This window comes from Cydia splendana, chromosome 8 (assembly GCF_910591565.1).
Source record: "Cydia splendana chromosome 8, ilCydSple1.2, whole genome shotgun sequence".
Lineage (NCBI taxonomy): Eukaryota > Metazoa > Arthropoda > Insecta > Lepidoptera > Tortricidae > Cydia > Cydia splendana.
In genome coordinates this window covers 8,875,220-8,898,476 of record NC_085967.1, presented here as the reverse complement: position 1 = coordinate 8,898,476, position 23,257 = coordinate 8,875,220, and the positions used below count along the sequence as shown (strand labels likewise).

The window sequence follows — 23,257 nt, the reverse complement described above, 5'->3', positions numbered from 1 at the left end:
GAAGAGGACAAATCGCCAAACGTGAACTATGCGTCGTTGAAGAGTTCTGTTCTGATCATCATCAGCAGTTCCACTTCATCAAATGCGACAATTTTTAATGAAAATGCTTGATTTTCTGATGAAAATACAAAAATCTCTCTGTATGCATGCCTTTAAGATTTGAGGAGTTCCCTCGATTCCTCATGGATCCCGTCATCAGAACTGGGTTTTAACAAAAACGGGACCAACTGTATGCATGTACATACAATCAAAAAAAGAATTTTCAAAATCGGTCCACTAATGACGGAGATGTGGAGTAACAAACATTAAAAAATACATACAACCGAATTGATACCCTCCTCCTTTTGAGATTTGGAAGTCCGTTAAAAACTATAATTTTGTGTTAGCCCCCTTTTAATAAATAACTAAAGTAGGTAGGTATTAGTGTACACTAGTATCTATGTACATATGCATAATTTATGATGTAGGAAAATATTCAATGTTTACGTATTTAAAAAAAAAGTTATACATGAATATAACATTCCAGAATTATTTTCGGTGAATCTTATTAATCACATTACCCTACATATTAAAGTTTACATACACGAGCGGCATATAAATAGTTTACTTTGTCAACAAAGTGAATTACGTTGTAGAAAGATGTGAAACATTAGGGTATCACACATCACAACACAATATTTCGCGTCGCCTTTTTCATCTTACAACACAAATAGTGAGTCATTATTTTGTCTAAAAGTCTTCTAGAAATCAATCCATCAATCATCATCATCATCATCATGATTGATATTTCGATACGACCTTGAGGATCGCTCACACTAATTAAGATAAGATAATTTTTTTTTTATTATTGCACAGAAAGAATAAGTACAGTGGTAGGTACTTTCTGGTAAGAGTTGGTGCATAATGGTAACATTCCATTTCTAACCGCAGCTGCACTACCGGTACTGAACGCGTCGCTGTCATTGTCAATTTCCATAGTAAAATTGACAGTAGTGCAGCTGCGGTTAGAAATGGAATGTTACCATAACTGACTTGACATTTGGAGATTCCAGGAGTCCCCGCACTAGGCTAGGCCTGTGTCGCGGGAGACCAGATGTATAGTTGGTCAAACCAATTTGTCAGTCAGTAAGAACCAGGAAAACTATACTCATCCTTTTCTTTTGGGTGATTTTTTTTAGTATGATTCTCTCTGCCTATGGTTGAAATGACACAGTCCTTTGACAAACTATACATTGTATGTCATGCAAGTTAACTTAATTGGTGCATGCGATACGAGTATCGAGTGAAAGTCGTGCGCGAGGTGCGCGCCAATCGTCTCGGTGCGTCGATTGTCAACGTCGTATCAAAACCAGCTCAAAGCCATAACAAATTGTTAAATTAGAATCTACGTCCTGTTTTATGTGCAATAAAGTAGTAGGTAAAAAGCACTACACAACTTTTGCAAACCCAACAGTTTAATGGTAACTATAGTTCACTATAGAAATTACGGATGGAAATGACGAATATTGGATTTACGCAGTCGGATCGATAGCGTCGCTGAGATTTGATTAGGTATGCATTTTATAAAGAATTACATCGGAGCTCAATTTTCTGTGTAAGTTATTAATATAGAGATTAACATATTAATTGTTAGATTTTTTTTTATATCTCGTGTGTATATTCGAGTACATATTCGTAACAATTTTTCCAATCAAAGATCCATAAGGAGTTTTAGCTTTGAAGTTAAATTTTCTATAGGTACCTACGGTCAAGCCAAGCATATACTAACTATCGTTACGGAACCCTATACTGAGCGTAGCCCGACCCCGATTATTATACTCTACGCTTTTTTTTAATTTTGTGGGGTTGTGTAGACTTGTCGGATCGAATTTCCTTGATATATAAAAGAAGCTAAGATTTTATCAATTCGAATTGAATTTTCTACGATATTTTTTAACATCAAAGTAAATCTGCCGCCATTTATCATGACTTGATAATATGACACATATCTAAACACCGCTGTGTGTCATAAAAGCAAAAATTTATACCTACTTTAAAAAAAATCTTTACTGAACTTAACTTCATATAGGTACAGTTAGTACTTATAAGTCTAACTAGGTAGGTAGGTACTATGTGTGCCCTATTTTATAATCAATTTATTATATTCGGCCGATTTGCTGTAACATTAGTACAAAAATGATTGAGACATCCCCAGCCTAATCTCATAAAATGAAATCGATGAAGATGACGGCTATGCAAAGCTTGACTTTCATATTTTTACGGTGCCTAATTGCCTATCATAATCCAAAGTGTAAAAGTGTATTCTATTTTTTTTTTTCCGATTACTAACCAGCCAAGAGAGATATAATTATTCTTTGTTCATACACGTTACTGATAAAAGAAAGTAGTAACATATTTTACGAAATTCGCTTCCAATGACCCCACACTCTTATTGTTTCAAAAAATGACTTCACGATTACAGCCAGTTGCACGCTTAATGACCCAGCGGGCGGGGTCGTGGTGCGGACGGAAAATTATACCTTTTTCCCGAGTACACGCTCCGCTTGTTTACGTTTTTCCTTTCACGTTTCTGACTAAAAATACGTCAGCATCCTGCCGTTTGGGACGCCCGCCATTGGTCGCTGGCGCAGGAAGCCGGGGAGGATTCACGGAGGGGCCCCGCGCCCCGCTCATGAAAAGCCACACAAACTTGCGGGGCAGCAGAAATAACCCTGAACGCTGGAAGCTGAGAAACCGCGGCCAGTCGTGTTGTGCGTCTCAAAGTGGTAACAAGTGATCTGCAAACATGGTAAACACAGAAGACTGGGTACGTGTTCTCTGTGTTTAACAAATCAAGTATAAAAAACACAAATTAATTAAATATAAACTCTATAGGTGTTTTCTGTTTATTCAAACATTGCATTTATTTTTATTCTGGAAAGTGTAAATAATCGCCTTGGATCTTGTGGATGCGCATGAGTGGTAGCTAACAGGAGCTGTCACTCGCCCTGTAAGCGTGACGTATGTGGACGAAAGTGCGGCGATGACATGAGACACCTGCTGAAACGACGGCTGAAATATTGTTTCACCAGCTTTCTTGTTTTCTTTTGATACTCTGGCTTGTATTGGAGAATATGATTTTGACCGTTTAACGCTTGTCCTACTTTTTTCAACTTTTTAAATAGCAGGTTATTCTTATTTTGCTGTAATCCATTTAGAACTAAATTATAATTATAGTACTCGTGATATACTCCGATGAATAGTAGGCATATCAGTTACATGAACATAATTTACATACATAATAACCCACACACCACACATCCACTACTTTTATAACTCAACGTTTTGACGTCATTATAACTCGTTCGTATAAATTATAATCTAAAAAAATAAACAGAGATTTCGCGAGTTGATCGTCTATTAAACTATTTTTGTTCCAATAACACATAAAATAATTTTATTGCCCTTTGCATTTGGAACGGGCAGTCATATTAGTCGAATAGTTACAGACCTGAGGTTACGATGAATTAATGTAAATTGTTGTTTTACCTAAAGTAATTCCTCAAAAGCAAAACAGAACGGGTCCAAATATCTAATACATTATGGAAATTTGGTTGTTCGAATAACGACCTAAGGTTTTTTTTCATTTTATTATTAAATTTAGTCCCTCTCATTTTGTACTACTCATTCTGTCAGGCCACAGCCCCTTGCAACTGAACTAGATCTAGATATCAAGAAATATCCATTGAGTGCAACATGCACATGTACCCCACATACGTACGGTGTGAAACCACTAACCGAACGGTGATAAACACACCGTTACCAGACCGAGTGCAAACACCGGTTTGAAAATGATCATTAGTCATAACTAGACATGCAACTACTTTATTGGCTAATTCAGCCTGGCGTGCGAGTATATTGTGATACAATCTAAATTATGGCAAACTTATCATAATAACAATAATTCGACATTAAGTAGTGTTATCAATCACGCTAGAAGTATCTCTGTGATATAACTAGTCTAACTCTTAAATTCTTAATCTAATTTTCATTTTTTCTAAAAAAACTTTTGCAATGTATATAACCTACATTTCACATTATACATAGATATATTCATATTACAGGCGGACGAGCTCCCTCCGGAACAGATTGCCGGTAAGTATCAAAATAATTTTACATATTTACAGGGTTGGGCAGATTAAGTGTCCTAGTTTTAAATAACCATAAAATTAAAACAAAGCTTCAAATCTGAATATTAAACTTGTTTTTATTTTAAGCATACTCTATATTTAAAAAAATAATTCATTAGCTCAAATCGCCCTCCTTTAACCTGTATAACTTTACGCATAATTCTACCATAGAATGAGTTGCACGCGGCACGCACTACCTCATCTGGTATATCGTCACATATCTTGACCAACCGATGATTGAATGAATTTAAATTAATTCCCTGTGTGCTGCCAATCCTGCTGAGCATGTATCCCCATATAGAAAAGTCCAACGGATTCAAGTCTGGTGAAGATGCAAGCCATTCTTGCCACGGTATAAAATCTGTCAAATTTGTTCGACACCAATCTTGTGTACGTTTAGCTTTGTGAGACGGGGCACTGTCTTGTTGAAAGCAATAATAGTCACCCCCAAACAACTTTCGGATATTTTCTAGCATATGACCCTGCAACACGTTCTGAATATAATAGTCGTAGTTAATTTTTACTCCCCGGTCAATGAACAGAAGTGGTAGTTTGCCCCTAGGTGATATGGCACCCCATACCATGACAGCCGACGAACGCTTTGAAACCGCTGTACGGCTAATTTGTCTACTGGAATATCCCTTAAACGCGATAATTTTGTTGATTGTGGCTTTCTTGCAATTGAAACATTTTTTCGTCGGAAAAAATAATATCTTGCACGTTCGGAATTTTTGCTTGTATAAATTTACAACGAGCTGGCGTTCCGCGTCCATGTTGATAACAATAGATATCAAGCTGACGTCTAAAAATCATAAAGACGCATAAATTCTCGATTAATAAAAAAAAAAAATAGTTAAAAAAGTTGCGCTATATTTAAGTAAAATGGTAGTACAAAACTAGGACACTTAATCTGCCCAACCCTGTACATAATTATGCACGGTGAGAGATGTTTGATCATTTGGATAAAGATGAGTTATTTACGAGTATATACCTATCGTTGAAATACTTACTTTATGAGTAGGTAACATAAAACTGACGCTTAAAATATTAATTTTAATCACATTTTGTTTTAATTCTCATGAAGCTTAAGCTAAGACTACGAGTAAATGGATATTGCAAAAAATATGATTACCTATAGGTACAATTGCATAATTTGAGACGACATTAACATAAACTGAACCTCCATTTTGCTTTAAAGACTAAATTTTAATTCTGATGTAAAAGTGACATGGATCAAATAAATAAACGGATACGAATGTAAAACTACGAGGCGAAGGAACATTAAATATGTAGGAGAGATTGGAAAGACCTGCACCGACCGAAGAGCAATTAAAGACTTTGTATTTACACATTATACTAGGTAAAATATGCCTTTTCCAAAATAAATTACAGAGTGAGAAGAAAAATATTAAAAAAACAAAGTTAAGCTAAACATGTTTCCTTTCCAGCGTCCATCAATAATGTTCCATAATATAGGTTTACAAGGGAACATTAAATACTAATAAAAACTTTTTACAAAAAAAAGCAAACCGACTTCAAAAAGGATGAAATAAAATATTATCCTTTTTGAAGTCTATGCGTTACCAACTGATATGTTTGAAGTCGGTGCCAAGCCAAATTTTGAAGCATACCATGATTTTGGTGCGATTCGATAAGGATGTACCTACGTTGGATTGCCTTACACGACGACAATGAACGTACTTTCTGTAGGTACAGTCGACGTTAAAAATATGTTTACACTTTTCGCCTTATTACAAAGGAGTAAGGTGCAAAAGTGTAAATATATCTTTGACGTCGATTGTATCTAAAGCCCCCTCCAGACTATGCGCGTGAATCGCGGGCGAAGCCGCGAACGCGAGTGTGGAGTCGATTTCGCAGGTCTGCGTTCAGGACTCGCGTTCGCGGCTTTGCGCCGCGATTCGCGCACGAGTGTGGAGGAGGCTTAAGAACACACCTCAGAACACACGATCAAACCTTCTTGGCGCAGTCTGTACCATGTTTGCCGGCACATTAGTGGAAATCCAATGCATTTTTTTTTGTCGTATTTTTTAAAGAGCATTTCTTACTAATGCTCGAACAGTCTATAACACGCAAGTGTGAGATTGGGACTGAGTAATTTCCCGTCCCTTATCCAGAGGACTACAATTCAAAATATAAAACAATTTAAGAAATTTACCTTCTTGCCAAATTTCACCTAAAGCGGTTTAGTTGTTTAGCCTTGAAAAGGCGACAAAGAGGCAGACAAAATTACTTACACATTTGTAATAGTTATTAGTGCAGTTCTAATGGGATTTATAGCCATAAAGCTGATTATTTTGACTGGTATTGTTACTACTTGGCTTGGCACCGACTTCAAACATATCAGTTGGTAACGCATAGACTTCAAAAAGGATAATATTTTATTTCATCCTTTTTGAAGTCGGTTTGCTTTTTTTTGTAAAAAGTTTTTATTTTTCCATTTTTAGTTTTAACGCATTGTTAAGAGCGCGACGCATGAATGAAAAACAAGATCATGTTTAACACTAAATTCGTGTACCTATTATTTTAATAAATATGTATGTAATCAGGAATTTTCTGGAGTCCGTCTGGGAAATTATAATTCCTGTCACTACTACACTAAATCCATCCTCCGCCCCGCCACTGGCCCAATCCCTCAACGCCCCGATCATTCAACCTCACAGCGCATCAACCCCTGATCCAGGAACCCCTCGACCTTGAACCAGGAATTTTCTCGAGTCCGTCTGGGAAATTATAATTCCTGTCAACTAAATCCATCCGCCCGCCCCGCCACTGACCCAATCCCTCAGCCCCCCGATCACTCAACCTCACAGCACATCAACCCCTGATCCAGGAACCCCTCGATCCTGAACCAGCAACCCTTCAACCGCCATTCCCCGACCCGTTAATCTCTGACCCCTTAACTCCTAACCCTAACCCCCGATCAGTAGCCTTACCAGCTTACCACGAGTTTGACATTGATATATTCGCTAGCATGTGTGTAACTTACTTCCTATGCATCTCGCTCGTACTAACCTTAGTGTGAGCGAGATGCATAAAAAGTTACATTTAGATGCATAAGACGTTAGCGAATATGTCAATGTCAAACTCGTGGTAAGGCTACAGTTGCAGTAAATCAAATTGGTGGTTTTCGGAAGCAAATGCTCGAGTTACTTTAGAAAACCCCGAAATCACTTAACACGTGCCTTTAAAAATTGAGGAGTTCCCTCAATTCCTCATGGATTCCATCATCAGACCAGAACCAAAAATAATACGGAAACACCTTGGAGGTAACTTCTTCCAAACAAAAAAAGAATTACTCAAATCGGATCACAGGTGCCGGAGTAATCGGTGAACATACTTACATTTAAAGAAATCATCATCATTATCATCAAAATAATCATCATCATCAGGTCTACTTCATCAAATTAGTGGTTTTCGGGAGAAAATGCTCGAGTTGCTTAAGAAAACGCCCAAAACACCATGCATGTGCCTTTAAAAATTGAGGAGTTCTCTCAATTCCTCATGGATCCCATCATCAGAACAGAACCAAATTAAAATGGGACCAACTCGGAGGTAGCTCCTTTCAAACAAAAAAAGAATTACTCAAATTGGACTACGGATGTCGGAGTAATCGGTGAACGTACATAGAAAAAAAAAAAAAAAATATAGCCACAACCGAATACAGAACCTCCTCCTTCTATGAAATTGAAGTCGGTTAAAAATGATTTAGCTACCCGCAATACCTATAATGTTGGCGACGCATCTAGAATAGGTGAATGAGTCGCTTACTTGTTTAATTACAATACTAAGACCTATTTTCATGCTCAAACAACACGATTTATGCTCTTGCACAATAATAAAACCCGACTGCATCTCGGACCCAAGGTGATTTAATACGGCGTATTCCTTCAATTTATAACTAAGAATTATGGAACTATAAACAGGGTCTTATTTTCATGCAAAACATAGTTGTTGATGAAAACTGCAAACATCTGGAATTGCAGCCAGTTTTACAAAAACTTTCACTTTATAATTGTTTCTAACAGGCCTATTCGGATTTCGAGATAATCACAAGCTCTTGAGACGATTTAGAGATCAACTAGATCTACATTAGATATCGACTAGATGACTGTGACTTGGATATCTAAGTCATAATTTGTCGAAATCGTTCAGGACCTCCAGAATCGCGGAAACGTCAAATTTGATATATCTTACAAGATAAATATCTTTAAATTATCCGTATAGTAACTTGTTGAAGTCTAGTAGAAATCTAATTCATTTTCCGAATCGAGCCGTAAGTGTATACAGTTTCAAATATGTTCCGGCCTTAATGAACCATCTCGAAATAACCATCCATTCACCTTGTAAGCGTGACCTGATAAATTTATTGCAACTATTTTTTAAAAGATACAGAGTAAAACCGAGACTTTTAAGATCAATAAACTTCAATTTAGGGTCGACTTAAATCGTTTTTACGTAGGTAAGTCTAGTTTTTTTTAAGCATATCAATAGCCAAATTTTTTATGTAGGTATGATTTTCACCAGGTACGCTGTACGCAAGCCTAACACGTCAATGAGAAAAGTTAAAGACTACATGCCTAGGCACTTATGCCAAATATTGATCTTGTAAAACGATATCGTATCTAGTTAGATAGGATTTAACAGCGATTACGTCAAAGAGATACATAATATATATGTATACATATGTGTCTAATCTATCCCAGATGGGTTCATTTGTTTATTTTGCTTCGCCAATAAATAGGTCGTTATATTAACAAATTAGAATTTCATTTAAGAATTTAAAGAAATCGTGGCAATTTTGTTTTGGACATTTATGAAAGTAAATAATTTTACAGAAACAAAACCGACATACAAATTTTAAAAAGCTAGACTAACTATAGCCAAATCCATCTTGTGCATAAAATGGAACTTGCAATGAGACCTGTAGGAGCGGAATTAATAATAATAATTATTAAATTTAATAAATCTGAATGCCGTACGAAATGATAATAAATGTAAGTTTGTTTGGGCGGGCGGCATGGCGACACGATTGGAGCAAGGCCAACTAGAGAATCGGATTCAGCGTATCGTCATTGTTTAATCTAACTTGTGGTTTTGATTACGAAAAAAAAACTGTGAACTTTTTACGAAAGTTTTTTTTTACTTCAGCTTCTCGTTCGCTGTACATTTTTTTTTGTATTTTACCCCGGATTATAGAACTTGTATAAAGTTTTATTCGCTGTATTCCCATTTATTCTTGCACTACATAAACAAAGTGGGAACAGATAAATTCGTCCCCGGCTGTGAAAGTTGGTATTAAAATCAGTATAATCCATTCGTTTCCAAAACAATGGCAGGAATTATTACCATTTCTGCCCCCCAGAAAATCAGTATCACATCAGTACAGTTATAAATTTGATAGTCATCCACCAATACGCACTACCAACTCGGTATGTATGCAATTCAGTGCATGACCCTGCAACAATAATTTGCTAACACGCTAGGGCTAATATAATAATTTCATGCAGTGCAAACTTTCTGTCCCACCACTTAAAACTTAAAAGTCGTGATATTGGAGAATTAGTTGAATTTTATTGCACTGAAATACGGTAAACTATTATGTCAGTATTTAATTGTCACTTATAGTTCGTTTTTTTTTAGCATTAGAAAGAACTTGAAAGAAGGTAAGCGATCCTGACATGTCTTTTAATTGAAAAACACTTTTTAAAAATCAATAACTATTACTTATGAAAGCAGAAGAATATAAATGATCGTATTAGATTCATAATTGTTACATATTTGCCGTAACTTATTTTTAAAATGTGTTTTTCAATTAAAAGACACATCAAGATTGTTTACCTTATTTCTAATGCTAAAAAAACGAACTATACTTATACAGTTGTTTAATGTGATCTACCCCCGATTCATACAGCGCTTAAAACAACGCGCCAATAGTATCTGCCATCCTGGAATACTTTTCTAGAGCTCCACAGTTCGCGTTCAAAAGTATTTGTTACAGTCTAATATATTTGTAAGAGAGGGATAAAACATAATAATAATATGTATAGCTGGGCAGAAGTCCGTTAATCCGTTAATCGTTAAATACGAAGTTAAGTTATCGAGTAACGGATTAACTTTTAAGTTAACTTTAAAAACCTGTAACGGACTTGTTAACTTCCGTTAACTTTCCTTAAGTCCGTTAATCGTTAATACCTAAGTACCTACTCACACCAAGGCCGCGCGCTGCCGCGCCGCGCCGATCACGTTTCGACTAGTTTGCGTTAGGTTTGTATGCGGTGCAACTTTACATAGCGCGAATCGTCGCGCGCTTGTACTACTGACTACTACTAATGTTAATTAGTATATTAGTGTTTACTAAAAATCAAAACGTATGATTATTTCTACTAGTCTATTTTATTTCCTATTGCGTATATTTACGATTTCGAGTTAACGATTAACGATTAACTTTAACTTCCGTTAAAACTTTTGAAAAGTAACGTTTTAACGTTTAACGAAGTTAACTTTTTATTTAACGGATTAACGATTAACGAAGTTAACTTTTTGATTAACGGTGCCCAGCTCTGTATGTATGTACCCGTAAATGGGTTCCAGCAGGCGTTCTATATGACAATAAAGCTCTCCAAACGGCCTCTGCGTGTCACGTTGGATCTATATATGCCCACGCACGCCTTACAAAATATGACCGGGCTTGAAAACCCGAGAGTTTGTAACGGAGATACAAATAATAATTCAGCCTATATACGTCCCACTGCAGGGCACAGGCCTCCTCTCATGCGCGAGAGGGCTTGGGATATAGTCCCCAATGCGGATTGGGGACTTCACATACACCTTTGAATTTCTACGCAGATGTATGCAGGTTTCCTTACGATGTTTTCCTTCACCGAAAAGCTAGTGGTAAACCTCCGGATTGAAAGTCGGGCGTCATATCTACGCGACCACCACCGCATCGGATAAAACATAATAAAACTAAATCAGGCCCATAAAGTTTTATATTTAATAAGGGGGTAATTGTTCTGTCTTCTTCTTATTCGTTAGTCTGATACGCTACTTTTGATGCTGACTGTACTCTCGTTGTTTACTTAAAATAAACTACACACCGCCATTGTTTTATGTTCGCTACGGCTCTATTTCTGTTACTAATCGCAATCGATTATAACCGTCCCATATCGAGATTGAGAACATGCACAATTGATCCAATTGAAACTTCTAGATCGTTAATAGCTGATTGACATTCGTTTAACGGTTTATAAATACAAACACACACGGGCCGATTTAACCCGCGACAATGACAGCAGTGACATAGCTATATGTATATCTACAATCTATATTATGTCCGTTTTTTCATAAATCTATTCAAATGTCATGACGACCTGACAATCTATGATATCCAAACAGGCCTTATTTACACAAAACGTTCCTATATTTATGTATTATCTTACAACAGGCCTCCTCTCCTGAGGATACACTGTGGGGACAGCAAATAACCTACATTTTTCATTTAGCTGCCAATACATTTACATAGTCAACGTATACGTGACACCTTTGAAACTGCAAGTGGCCATACAGTGGCCATGTCTTTGAGAAAGTTACTTAATTTAAAAAAAACATTGCGTATACTACTGTGTTAGTTTATTATCCGGTAAGCTGTGCGCTTGTTTGCAACTAGTATAAAAACATGAATTAATTTACATTGAGGTACTAAATCACGTGAAAGTTCATACGCCGTAGGTAAAAATAGATTCTCACCTGATTCATTCATTCATACGTGGTTCATTTATTTTCCACTAATATGCTGTAAGTGACTGTCAGTTTACAGATATTTGCCAAGAGGCACAAATCATGCGGGTCTGCCGCTAAATATTAAATGAATGTAAGCCAAACACACAAATCGCTGTTCAATTACAAATCATGCTCTTATTCGCTGAGTCACCCGACAAATATATTCGCTCTTGTAAACAAACGGCCAGAGGGCCAGATACTTTTGGATACTTCCAAAGATATTTTCACCACACCAGCTCGGAAAGGCTTACTTTGCACTTTAAAAACTGATAGCAAAGTTGCATTTTATTCACATGTGAGACAAAGTAATCAAATGCAAATTTTGAGTTGGTTTCTTATGTTTGCTGGTAGAAATGACTTTTAAATGATGATTTTGGATGATAAATTTTTAATTACATTCATTTGGATTTGATTTGGTTTGATTTTGTTTGATATTTTACATTTGCTTCAGGTTGGTGTGGTGAAAAATTTTGTGTTTCACTCGGGGGCAAGTTTTGTTTAACCCTCGTGCTTTGAAACCCTCGCAACGCTCAAGATTCCATTTTTCGAACCACTCGCTATGCTCGTGGTTCAATTTTGGAATCTTTCGCTTGCTCGGGTATCAATATTAGCACGAGCAGTTAAACAACAACTTTGCCCCCTTGTAAAACAAATAACTATTTTCATGGTTATAAAGTAACGTCTATTTGCTATTACAAAAAAAGAGAGTAGCTTGAAACGGTGATTTCATAAACTTTTTAAAATTTATACAATGTTGATGAAAATACTCCTTACTGCCAGCCTGATGGTAAGCGCTCAGCGTAACCTGTGGAATATTGCGGTTGTCACGCTGAAGTCCTGTTTAAATTAAAAAGAAACACACCAACAAGTTTGTAAGACCATTAATAATAAACTTCTGACAACTTAACAGGCAAATACGAGCCAAGAAAAACAAAGTTGCATTTATATTCTCATTAATTACGTAAATCTTCGCAAATTAACTGTAATAGGTCCATAATTATTGTTTACCAAACTGGCTTCGACATTCTAAAATTAAAATTATGTCAAATAGATAAAAGAAATGGGAAAGATTTATTATTCAGGAAGCTTTCTTGCCAACAGATTAATTAAAAGCAGACACAATTGTGTAAAAGCTCGGACTCATTTCGAAACCGAAGTTTTCACATTCGTGCGTGTCCCGTGCGTGGGTAATTAATAAACAGCTAAAATCTAGGAAAAATAGCAATAAAACTGGGTGGGTCTTTGAGACAACTGCCAAGACGTCTTGATGATTAAAATTAACATGCTGGCAGAAATAAAAATTGTGTTTTGAAAACTTTTTTGTTGCCAAAATATTGTGGGACAGCTGTGCGGTGCTGAAGGGGCGACATTTGTTCCGCGTCGCTTTACTGAGAAATAAAATTAGTTCAAGATGCTTATCAGATGGTTCAGACCGCTTTACGGCCTTGACTCCGATTACTCCTGTCGACAAATTGAACACGGTCTTGCGTCAGTAATTAGGTGGTGCAGAGGCGGAAACTGTTAAAAGTGCCATTATATGCCCCCGGCAAGGTTTAATGTTACATCAATGCAGATGTTCCTGACGCAAATCTACATTTATTTTTGTAACACATCATGCGTCGCGATAAATTATATACAAGTACAAGTCGTATAGTATAGAGTCTATGTATTTTTCTTAAATTATGGTTGCAATTTCTCGACTAAATTCCTTTCAAATTAAACTAAATTCATTTAAAACTCCACAACGCAACTTCTTGTCATTAGGTAACGATACGATTTAACCTTACAAGTAATACATAACAAATTATGTTTTTGATATTTTCTCACTTTGTGTTCAAACATGTATCGTCAATATTTTATGCAGTCCGTTTATCTATCAAGCTCATCATTAAAGCTGTTAAAGCTCATCATTAAAGCTGTTTATTTCGGTCTTATGAACATCATGTTTTTATAAATTAATGACGCACGCTTAAAAATACAGCAAATTCCAGAAAACTACCAAGAAAATTTTATTACTTCATAAAATAATCTACCGGACGCTTAATCGTCGTAATATCGGATGATTTGAACATTAAGAATTTACACTGTGATGTTTTGACGTGAAAGGGGGACTATATTTTTCATGATCTACAAAATAATATATGTTATTAGGATACATGTGGACTTTGTGGTTTGTTTGTTATTTATTGTCGGCCTACATACGAGCTATACGACCGCGCCGGCGATGCACCACGTTGCTGCACAGAAATAGCTGCATTGCACAACTTATTCGCACTAGGTGCATCTCAGAGCATTGAACTGCTGTCCTAATCCTAACACACTCCGTTGAACGATCAGTTTGGCTCTTTTTATTGCCAGTGCAACATCGACAACTGCATCTCCTACTGCTCTCCAAATTGCATTTGTGTAACTAAGGGACTGAAAATATTTAAAAGTGGTGTACATTTTAATTCACTCTCCTTAATATGGCCCATCATAATTTGAATATCGAAGGTACGCAGCCAGAAAAGCTCATAGACACGTTTAGGGGTTTAGTTACGTAATAAGTTCTTAGTTTTAAAGTTGGTGTTGTTGATTCCAGTCCTTCGCAAGGCCTTCGATGGCTTCGACCACAACCGCTCGGGCAGCATTCCCTGCGACTTCGTCGCCGACATCCTCAGGATGATGGGTCAGCCCTTCAATAAATCCATCCTTGAAGAGCTCATTGAAGAAGTCGACGCTGACAGTAAGTATCGTGAAAATAATAATTAGTGTTTTGTCCACCTGCAGATAGATATGTAGAGGTACCTAATACCAAATTATTATTGCAGCCGAGGTTTACTTGCTTATTTCATGAATAATTGCTTATTTAATACCTACCTAAAGGCATTTCTTATTAGGTATTTGTTTAAAAAGAGAGATAAATAATTTCCTCAAAATATTTGCTTAATGGAATTTTCGCCTTTCAAATCCGCGATGGATAAATTTTATCGAAAATGCAAGAGCGACTTTTGAAATTCTAACAAACGTTAATGATTTTAATATGGTACATGTTATTTTAAACTTTTAGTTGACGATTATTATATTTTAATGTGTAAACTTTTGACTACTTTCGTTCTGAAATTAAAAGTATAATAGTCGACTGTATTGCAAATTACGTGATGACAAATGTACTCGTAGTGTATGTCAATTCAAAGCTCCCAAGCGTTTATTTTAGTACCTGCCTGCCGACTTTATCTTGCTAGTCTCCATTTTGTTTTGTGAAGTTACAAAAATAGATTTTTATCTCTCTCTCCCTCTCTTTCTGTATCTGTGTAATCTTGAAATTGGTTTTCAGAGATATTAATAAGATAACATTGATATCGTGCATAGAATTAAACTTTGTAGACTACTATAATTATGTCTAAGTATAACATATAGAACACAGAAGCGGGCGATAAGATTTTTTTAAAAGATTTACAGTCCTGTATACAATGTTTAACTGATAATGATTATATTACACATACACATGTTCATACAAAAGGAGGACCTACCCTCTGGGGTCAATCAGAACATTAGGAGAATATGAGTGTGACTAATTGATGTCTATGACCCAAATTTAATATAATATCAATATTATCATTTAGCATCAATGGTCAAAAGGACAATATTACGCCGGATAACAGAAGATAAGCGATATAAGTAATGATTAAGCGAGTAAGTAAATTTATTTACATCAGAAATATCTGTTACTTTCAGAGTCTGGTCGCCTTGAGTTCGGTGAATTCGTAACCTTAGCCGCCAAGTTCATCGTAGAAGAGGACGCCGAAGCCATGCAAAAAGAGTTGAGGGAGGCGTTCAGATTGTACGACAAGGAAGGTGGGTTTTCTTATCCTACTAGTAAGGTGGTGGTACTAGTACTCGACGCGGTCCCAATACATGTCATCTTGAACCGTACGTCATTGTCAATAGAGGTGACAGCAGGGTGTCATCTATTGGGCATTAGCATGTCGAGCACTAGTACCACCACCTTAGATAAAGTGTGTGTAGGTTTTTGAGTAGCGGCTATGTACCGGTAGAGTCTGTGCGGAAAGACAAGAGTCGTGGAATGTACTTACAGGCCCAATACATTCCTCGACTCTTATTTTTCCGAACAAACTCTAATATGTACAACATGTTAAATCAGGGGTCGGCAAATTTTTAAGAAGAAAGACTAACCGCTGTAAAAATCACCAGTTTTAGGGCTACCAAAGAGCCGCAAACATTGATTTCAGTTGTCACATCGGGGTATTTTCGGACCGATACAACGTTCATGCCTTCAAGAAAATAGTGTACTCCTATAATAGAAGCCGGCAACGCACTTGCAACCCTTCTGGCGTTGCGCGTCTGCTTGTTTGCATTCTAGGTATATCATGAAAATAGAACTACGGCTCGCAAGCTGCGATTTTCCGAACCCTGTTAAGTTGTCGTCTTGGAAGCAAGCACATCGCTAAACACATGCATATTGTGAAAGACCCCTTAAGATAATATCAACGAGGACCGGCGATTTGGTCGAGATCTCAGGGCGTTAGGAGAGCTCTCAACCACATAATGTGGAGATCCTTGGGGCACGCCTGTTTTCAGCAAAGGACTTTTTTTATTGTTAAGTACACGACCGTGTTTATGTTTTTTTTTCACACGACCGTGTTATGACAGGAATGCAAGCACCTGAAATCTTTGTTGTTGCCCCTGCTGAAAACCAGCGCGATTATATACTTATGAATATATTATTGTTTGTTGAAACGAACTCAAGTGGATGATGAAATGACGGGCGACAGAGAGGTGTGAAAGAGAAAGACATGCTGCGCCGACCCCAAGTGAATGGGACAAGGACAGGAGAATGATGATATTATTGTTTGTTTGTAGGCAACGGTTACATTCCCACGTCGAGCTTGAAGGAGATCCTCCGCGAGCTGGACGACGCCCTGTCCGAGGAGGAGCTCGAGGGACTCATCCAGGAGATCGACACTGACGGCAGCGGTACCGTAGACTTCGATGGTAAGTCAGATTGACTTCAAAATTCAATTTACATACATACATACATATAATCACGCCTATTTCCCGGAGTGGTAGGCAGAGACCACGGATTTCCACTTGCTACGATCCTGACATATATACCTCTTTCGCTTCCTTCACTTTCATAACATTCCTCACCGCTCGCCGGTTTAGGGTGCTCTTGACCTGGCCTTTCTTCAGGATTTCCCCGATCTGATCAGAGAAAGTCCGCCGAGGTCTACCCCTTCCAACTCCCACTTCCACTTCTCCCTTATACACTCTCTTTGTTAGCCTTCTTTCACTCATTCTTTCCACATGTCCAAACCATCTCAACATACCCTTTTAAATTTTTGTCACTACATCTACATTCAGTCCACACTTACAAGCTAAATTTTAAATGTGTCTGGGATCACAGTAATTGTCTTTAACGTCAGCGCCTTTTGAAAACATCCATGTACAGTGCCGAGAGCCTGTCATCATGTCACATACCTTCAGACTTTGTCTCAAGTAAATTTATTTTGTTTTAGAATTCATGGAGATGATGACCGGAGAATAAACAGCTGCTCCCTTCTCTATAAACTTTTACTTTAATATAAGAAATCTCTTTACATCTTTATTTCGGTCCTTCAAGCTTTCGAATCTTGAGACATTGGACAAGAGGACTAACAGGAGCAAAATGGAAGTATACACCTAAACTTCATTGGTTAACAAGAAAGTATTATGTATGTATTGTACAAAATAATCTTGTAATATTTGATGTGTGTGACTGCGCTATGTTTATATACTTATTAATAAATCTTTTATTCTAATTATCTATTTTTTATTTAGCTCGAATGAGTCATAAGACGCTGGTTTATATCTTGTCACCGCTGATTATATACTTATTACACGAAATGTTTCAAAATAATTTAAAAATATCATTTGAGTTGAGAAATATTTATTATAATTCGCGTGAAGATTTGTGCTCAAGATAAAAATAATGAATCCCGTGTTTTTAAAGCGGACGCCAAATTGTCCTAGATAATTTTGATGACATCAAATTGAGGAAATTTGGCTTCTAGCCAGAGAGGGTAATGAATATATTTGAAGTGCTTTATAATATCCACTTTCTAGCAAGCAAACTCGCAAAGAGTTATATAAACTATTAATGGAGTCTAATTTCTATTGGAAATAATAATAAGAATATTATTTTAGATATACGCCTCAAATACATTAACCTCTTTTCTGTGTATGATAAGGATTTGAACGAATTTTTGGTCATATTTTTGCATTTTTTCCCGAAAACATTTTTTTCTGCTCTATACAGCACTATCGAGGTTTGAACCCACGATTTTTGACCACCGCCAGACCACCACATATAAAAGGTTAATAAATATTGGTAATTATTAAGGTAGCGGTATATGCAGTGGAATATACGAATGAGTTTTATTTTCCACAGTAGTTATTTTAAGGGCCCGCTAATTTGTTTGTAATAAAATGGTCATCTGTATACCTTATAATGAGTGACTTCCCTCATGAATCTCATCATATGTGGTGATGGTCAAAAATCGTGGGTTCAAACCAGGGATGTTGCGAACATCCGCATCCGCATCCGCAACCGCGGAACTTCCGCATTAATTTCAACATCCGCATCGTCATCCGCATCCGCATAAAATCGATGCGGAGCTTATGCGTATGCGGATGTCGAACAAGTCGGTAAAGGAACATCTTAGCGGCGGCGTAAGTGCTACGTAATTTCGTCATTACCTATAACGAAATCGTCTAGATCCAGAAAAGTCGGCCAAGTTACTGTTTATTAAATATAACGCACCTATATTCTTGCTCAAATACTAAACGTTTCGTTTTTTTTTTAATAAAAAAAATGTAATATTTGACGTTTTCTAATTACCTAATCATGACATCCGCATCCGCATCCGCATCCGCGGATGTGAGCCTTTAAATATCCGCATCCGCATCCGCGTATGTCAAAAAATCTGCATCCGCAACATCCCTGGTTCAAACCTCGATAGTGCTTGTATAGAGCAGAAAAAAATGTTCGAAAAATTATTCAATTTTGACTATTTAATAATGAATGTAGGTATGATATAAATTATTTATTTTTATTTTATTGTTCATCAATCTACCTCCTCACGTTTGTCTGAAAGGTTCTGTAATCAGTTTTTATAGCGCTTTGGTAGAATTTAAATATACTCATGGACAAATATAGAGGCACGCAAAAAAAAAAACATTACAGGACGTAAGGTAATTTCAAATTAGTAAATTTAACTTTTTTTTTCGTTCTTTTAAATTTGTCTATAAGTGTAGACTTAACTCCGCCATACAGACGTAGGTACATCACCGATCATCGGCGATCTGGGTTAATAAAACAAAAGGGCTTTTCAACAAAATTGCATTATTTATTTATTCCTTGTTCGCAAGCTCACAAGTTACTGTGAACTATTAGTTCCTTAGTGGAGCCAATAATATATTTACGTAGGTACTTAAAATAGAACCAGTAACGTTGTGCAGTAAAGACATTACATTTTTACATTTTCATATAATTCCATAATAAAGACACAAGACCCATTTTATATCAATAAATAATTAAATTTATGGCATGTAGGTAAAGTTTACCCAAAAAGGTACCTACACTATACTTAGATTAGAATAGTATCATAGTATGCATGTTGTCGTAAGAAAGTATTCATAATTGTAAAAGAAGGAATAATTTGTAATACCTACCTTAAGTAAATTGTCAGAAATAAAGATAGCTAAATTATATCCTCAAATAACTTACGAGCCTACATAAAACGTAAGCCTTGAAATAAAACACTAAAATTAAAAAATTTAATTCACTCTTTTGGGCGGCTTTCATTCAGAAAGCGGCCAAAACAGAAGAAATTAAACATAAGAAGTGATTTTTGAAATAAATTCTAATACTTTAGAAAATATTTCGCGTAATAAATAAAAAGAGAATAAAGAAGACATTTATACAAAGGCAATTAAAAAAGAAAATTAGTCAATAATATGACACGTAGACACTGGCTGCTTTTATTTTGCTGGTTGCGTTTATCCTTATAGGATAAATAATCAAAAGTAGATATACTTCAGCCATCTCTCAATACATCTACCTACTCGTACAATGTCTAGTAGAATACACACATTCAATCATTCCAGAATAGAAAGTACTGTCACCAGCTAACATTAAGTGAACATGTCAGAAACTAAAGTAAGTACACATAGATTTAAAAGTCAAGAATACAATTCATTGGTAACGTATTTAACAACTAAGCTCTAAAACGAGTCTTTAATTAAAACAATATTTAACTACACGAACGAATCTGTTACTACTTTCAGGGTTTTATGTAGATTACTTTCAATCTCATAGCTTCTTGGCTTCGGATAAATATGTTAACTAAGTTTTTGTAAACAACTAGGTACTGATGAGATCGCAATTTGAACTTTACTTTACCGAACGCACTTCCATAACACAAGTCATAATCAATTATCACATTTTAGATACGCTAAGTAAGCATTACATGAGTTTAATGAATTGCTACAAATTTAAAGCGACAGCATTTAAATAACAACCAGCGTTCCTTCCAAATTAAATAGAGAATCACCAATAGATACTCAATCATTACCATATATCGTAGATTTTGTAGGATTTTTATTGTTGTGTAATATAACAATATCTCAATAAGAAAATCGAGGTATTCAATGTGAACTCTAAGCTGAACCATGATTGACCTCAAAATTGATTATTTTAACCCAATTTCGACGCTGCGCTCAAAAGTCTACAAAATCTACGATGTCTGATCAATCACGATCATTTTCGCGATTTAACTTACGATTGTTGATCGTGGGTCTTAAAATAATGGAATGAGTTAACTGAATGTCTAAAGGGGAATTTAGTTCCAAAACCTGTCTCAAATTTCACTTCATGCTGGTTGATGTTCGCGAGGCAATAGTGAGCTGTATATAGACGGTCAAAAGTTATTCTATGACATTTAGTATATATTATGTACGTACATCTTATAATAAGTAGTTATATTGAATACTGTTCTTGTAGAAAGATCATCATTCCATTGGTGGTTGTTTACACCTTTGTCGAGGTGTATTTCCTAATTCATCTTATTTCTTGCGTCCTCGTAATACTGTAAACAAAAAATACACAATATTATTTGATTATATTATACTTAAATTAAATTTTAACCTGGTAGATGGCGCATTATTAGGAAAGACTTTATGTAAACAGTATGAGAAGGTTAGGAAGCTAATGACTTTCATACTTGTAACTTGCAAATAGTTCCAGATGATCCAGGAGCTGCAGGTGATTCCCGCAACCGTATTTAATATTTCATTAGGTACTTCATCATAATATACATTGTATACACACACATAATGACGTAATGAATTTCGGATAAGAATATGCTAGGTACCCTTAAGCGACATAACTATTTTTTTCATGTAAATTACATAGGTACACAAAATTATCTCAACTGTAGAAATTACATACCTAAATGAGAAAAGTAACTAAAAGTTCTGACTTTCTTAACTTAGGTAAGACATAATGTAGGTATGGAAACTTAATTCCTAAATTGGCAGAAACTAATGTAAAAACTTTTACAAAAATGATTATCTATTCAATTTTCTTAAAGACACCTTGAAGTTAAATATAAAAGTGTTGACAACTGAAAAGTAATTACCTCACTTCACCACACTGGCAGGTTTGACTAGTAGATGCGGAGCCGCTAACAAAGTTAATCAGGATGCAGAATCGGCGGCGGGGGGCGACGGCCGGACCCCGGCTTAGGCATGGTGCCGGGCAGCATCAGCGCCGTGTCGGGCGGCGCGGCGCGCGCGGCGTCGCGTCCGCGCGTCAGCCACGGCGGCGAGCTGCCCGCGCACCACGCCTCGTGCTGCCAGTCCCGCGGCGCCGCGCCTTGCCGCGCGCACTCGCGCGCGTACGCGCCGTACGCCGCACAGTGGCAACGAAAGCCAGAACAATTGCACGCGTCTAATTCACACGCCTCCCTATAATTGTCAGGATTCACTTTCGCCGCACACTCGGTAAAAGCCTCGTATTTGTCGAAGCCGCGGCACAGCCGACGCGCCTTGGCCCGCCGGCGCGGCCGGCACTGGGAGCGGCCGGGGCGCTCGCGCCGGCGCGAGCAAGCTCGCCGACCGCCCACCCGCCACGACGAACCGAACTCCCACGCATCGCTCGTCATCCTACCGTCGCGCGATCTCATATCGTCCTTTGCTATAGAGTTAAAATTGCCACATAAACCGCACAATTTTCCTTTATACACACTCGACACTGTAACTTCCAAGAAGCCGTCTCCGTCCCATAACATTTGCACTCCGATGTTGGCCTTCAAAAGCACGGAACCGTTGCTGCGGATTATCTCCGCTACGCCGCTCTCTCTGTGGGGCAAGCTGATTCTGTTGCCGTTTACTTTGATTCGCATCTTTTTCCCCATATTAATTTTGGTAGACCCTATCCGAAGAGTGGCCGTGCGTGTCCAGGAGGAATGTGAAGTATTCCTAGCGTCGTTAGAAATTCTTATCGAAAATGAGCCGTTTGCGCAGTCGGACACTAATTGATATTTACAGGATCCTTGGAAACTGTAGAATTTTCCATCAAAGGTCTTGTAATGGGGATCCCCGAAGACGGTACAGATGCCGTCGATGTCGACACACCGCGCGCAGCACTGTCCCGGCACGCGCCGCAGCGTCTGGTCGGGAGGACAGGTCACGACGGGGCAGCGCTCCATGGCGCAGCGAGGTTCACCGCCGTGGCATTCACAGGATTTGCAAGCATCAAGCTGCCATGTTTCACCATCCTGAAATAATAATAATAATTTCATATAAATTGTGGCAAGTCACACATAATATCAAGATCAAAACATTACTGTATAATCGAACGAGCGAGCAAAGCGAAGCGAAGCGAAGCGAAGTTCTTACATTCGACTTTGAACACGCGGCTGGCTAGCGGCACGTCCCGGCATTTCGATGTTTTTAAGCTGAACTGTCAGAAGACAGTTTGATACTCAATAACTTAAGTAAATTTGTTCTAATTTAAATGAAATTGGGTAAACGTGTAGTCGAGGGCATTATATTTTAGTCATTAAATTATGAGCAGGCCCGATCAAGGGGTTATTGAGCTAGAAGAGCTTAGAAGGCCAAAAAGCTGTTTGTGAGAGGTTGTGCTATTCTGGTCATTTTTTTGCAAGAAACATGGTCGAGTTTAGTATCAAATGAAAGTGCTCGACTTACACTTTTATAATATCGTTTTTAAATTTACCATTTTG

The 23,257-nt window shown here is 37.2% G+C and overlaps 2 protein-coding genes across 3 annotated transcripts in view; one reads left to right on the top strand and one right to left on the bottom strand.

Moving 5' to 3' along the window:
* Positions 1–2,678: 2,678 nt before the first annotated feature.
* Positions 2,679–17,770, top strand: LOC134792796 (troponin C-like). Of its 2 annotated transcripts, XM_063764145.1 has the most exons (6): positions 2,679–2,806; positions 4,104–4,134; positions 14,551–14,694; positions 15,687–15,806; positions 16,833–16,964; positions 17,489–17,770. In XM_063764145.1, the coding sequence occupies exons 1-6, from the start codon at positions 2,786–2,788 to the stop codon at positions 17,515–17,517; spliced, it is 477 nt and encodes a 158-aa protein (XP_063620215.1). In that variant the 5' UTR covers positions 2,679–2,785; the 3' UTR covers positions 17,518–17,770. The 2 variants fall into 2 exon arrangements, with proteins under 2 accessions (XP_063620215.1, XP_063620216.1); XM_063764146.1 differs by lacking the exons at positions 2,679–2,806; positions 4,104–4,134 and adding an exon at positions 14,296–14,462.
* A 1,566-nt stretch (positions 17,771–19,336) lies between these two features.
* LOC134792786 (BMP-binding endothelial regulator protein) overlaps positions 19,337–23,257 on the bottom strand; it is a 61,977-nt gene continuing 58,056 nt past the window's right edge. Inside the window, exons 7-8 of the mRNA XM_063764126.1 lie at positions 21,650–22,789; positions 19,337–21,097 (exon numbers count right to left, since the gene is read on the bottom strand). Coding sequence (XP_063620196.1) covers positions 21,704–22,789 — 1,086 coding nt within the window. The 3' untranslated portion in view covers positions 19,337–21,097; positions 21,650–21,703. The remainder of the gene's footprint in view (positions 21,098–21,649; positions 22,790–23,257) is intronic.

Excerpts from the sequence above, each read along its gene's own strand:
- LOC134792796 (XM_063764145.1), top strand. The coding sequence starts at position 2,786 with ATGGTAAACACAGAAGACTGG. Across the intron at positions 14,695-15,686 it reads TGAAGAAGTCGACGCTGACA|AGTCTGGTCGCCTTGAGTTC; the intron begins GTAAGTATCGTG and ends TGTTACTTTCAG. Across the intron at positions 15,807-16,832 it reads CAGATTGTACGACAAGGAAG|GCAACGGTTACATTCCCACG; the intron begins GTGGGTTTTCTT and ends GTTTGTTTGTAG.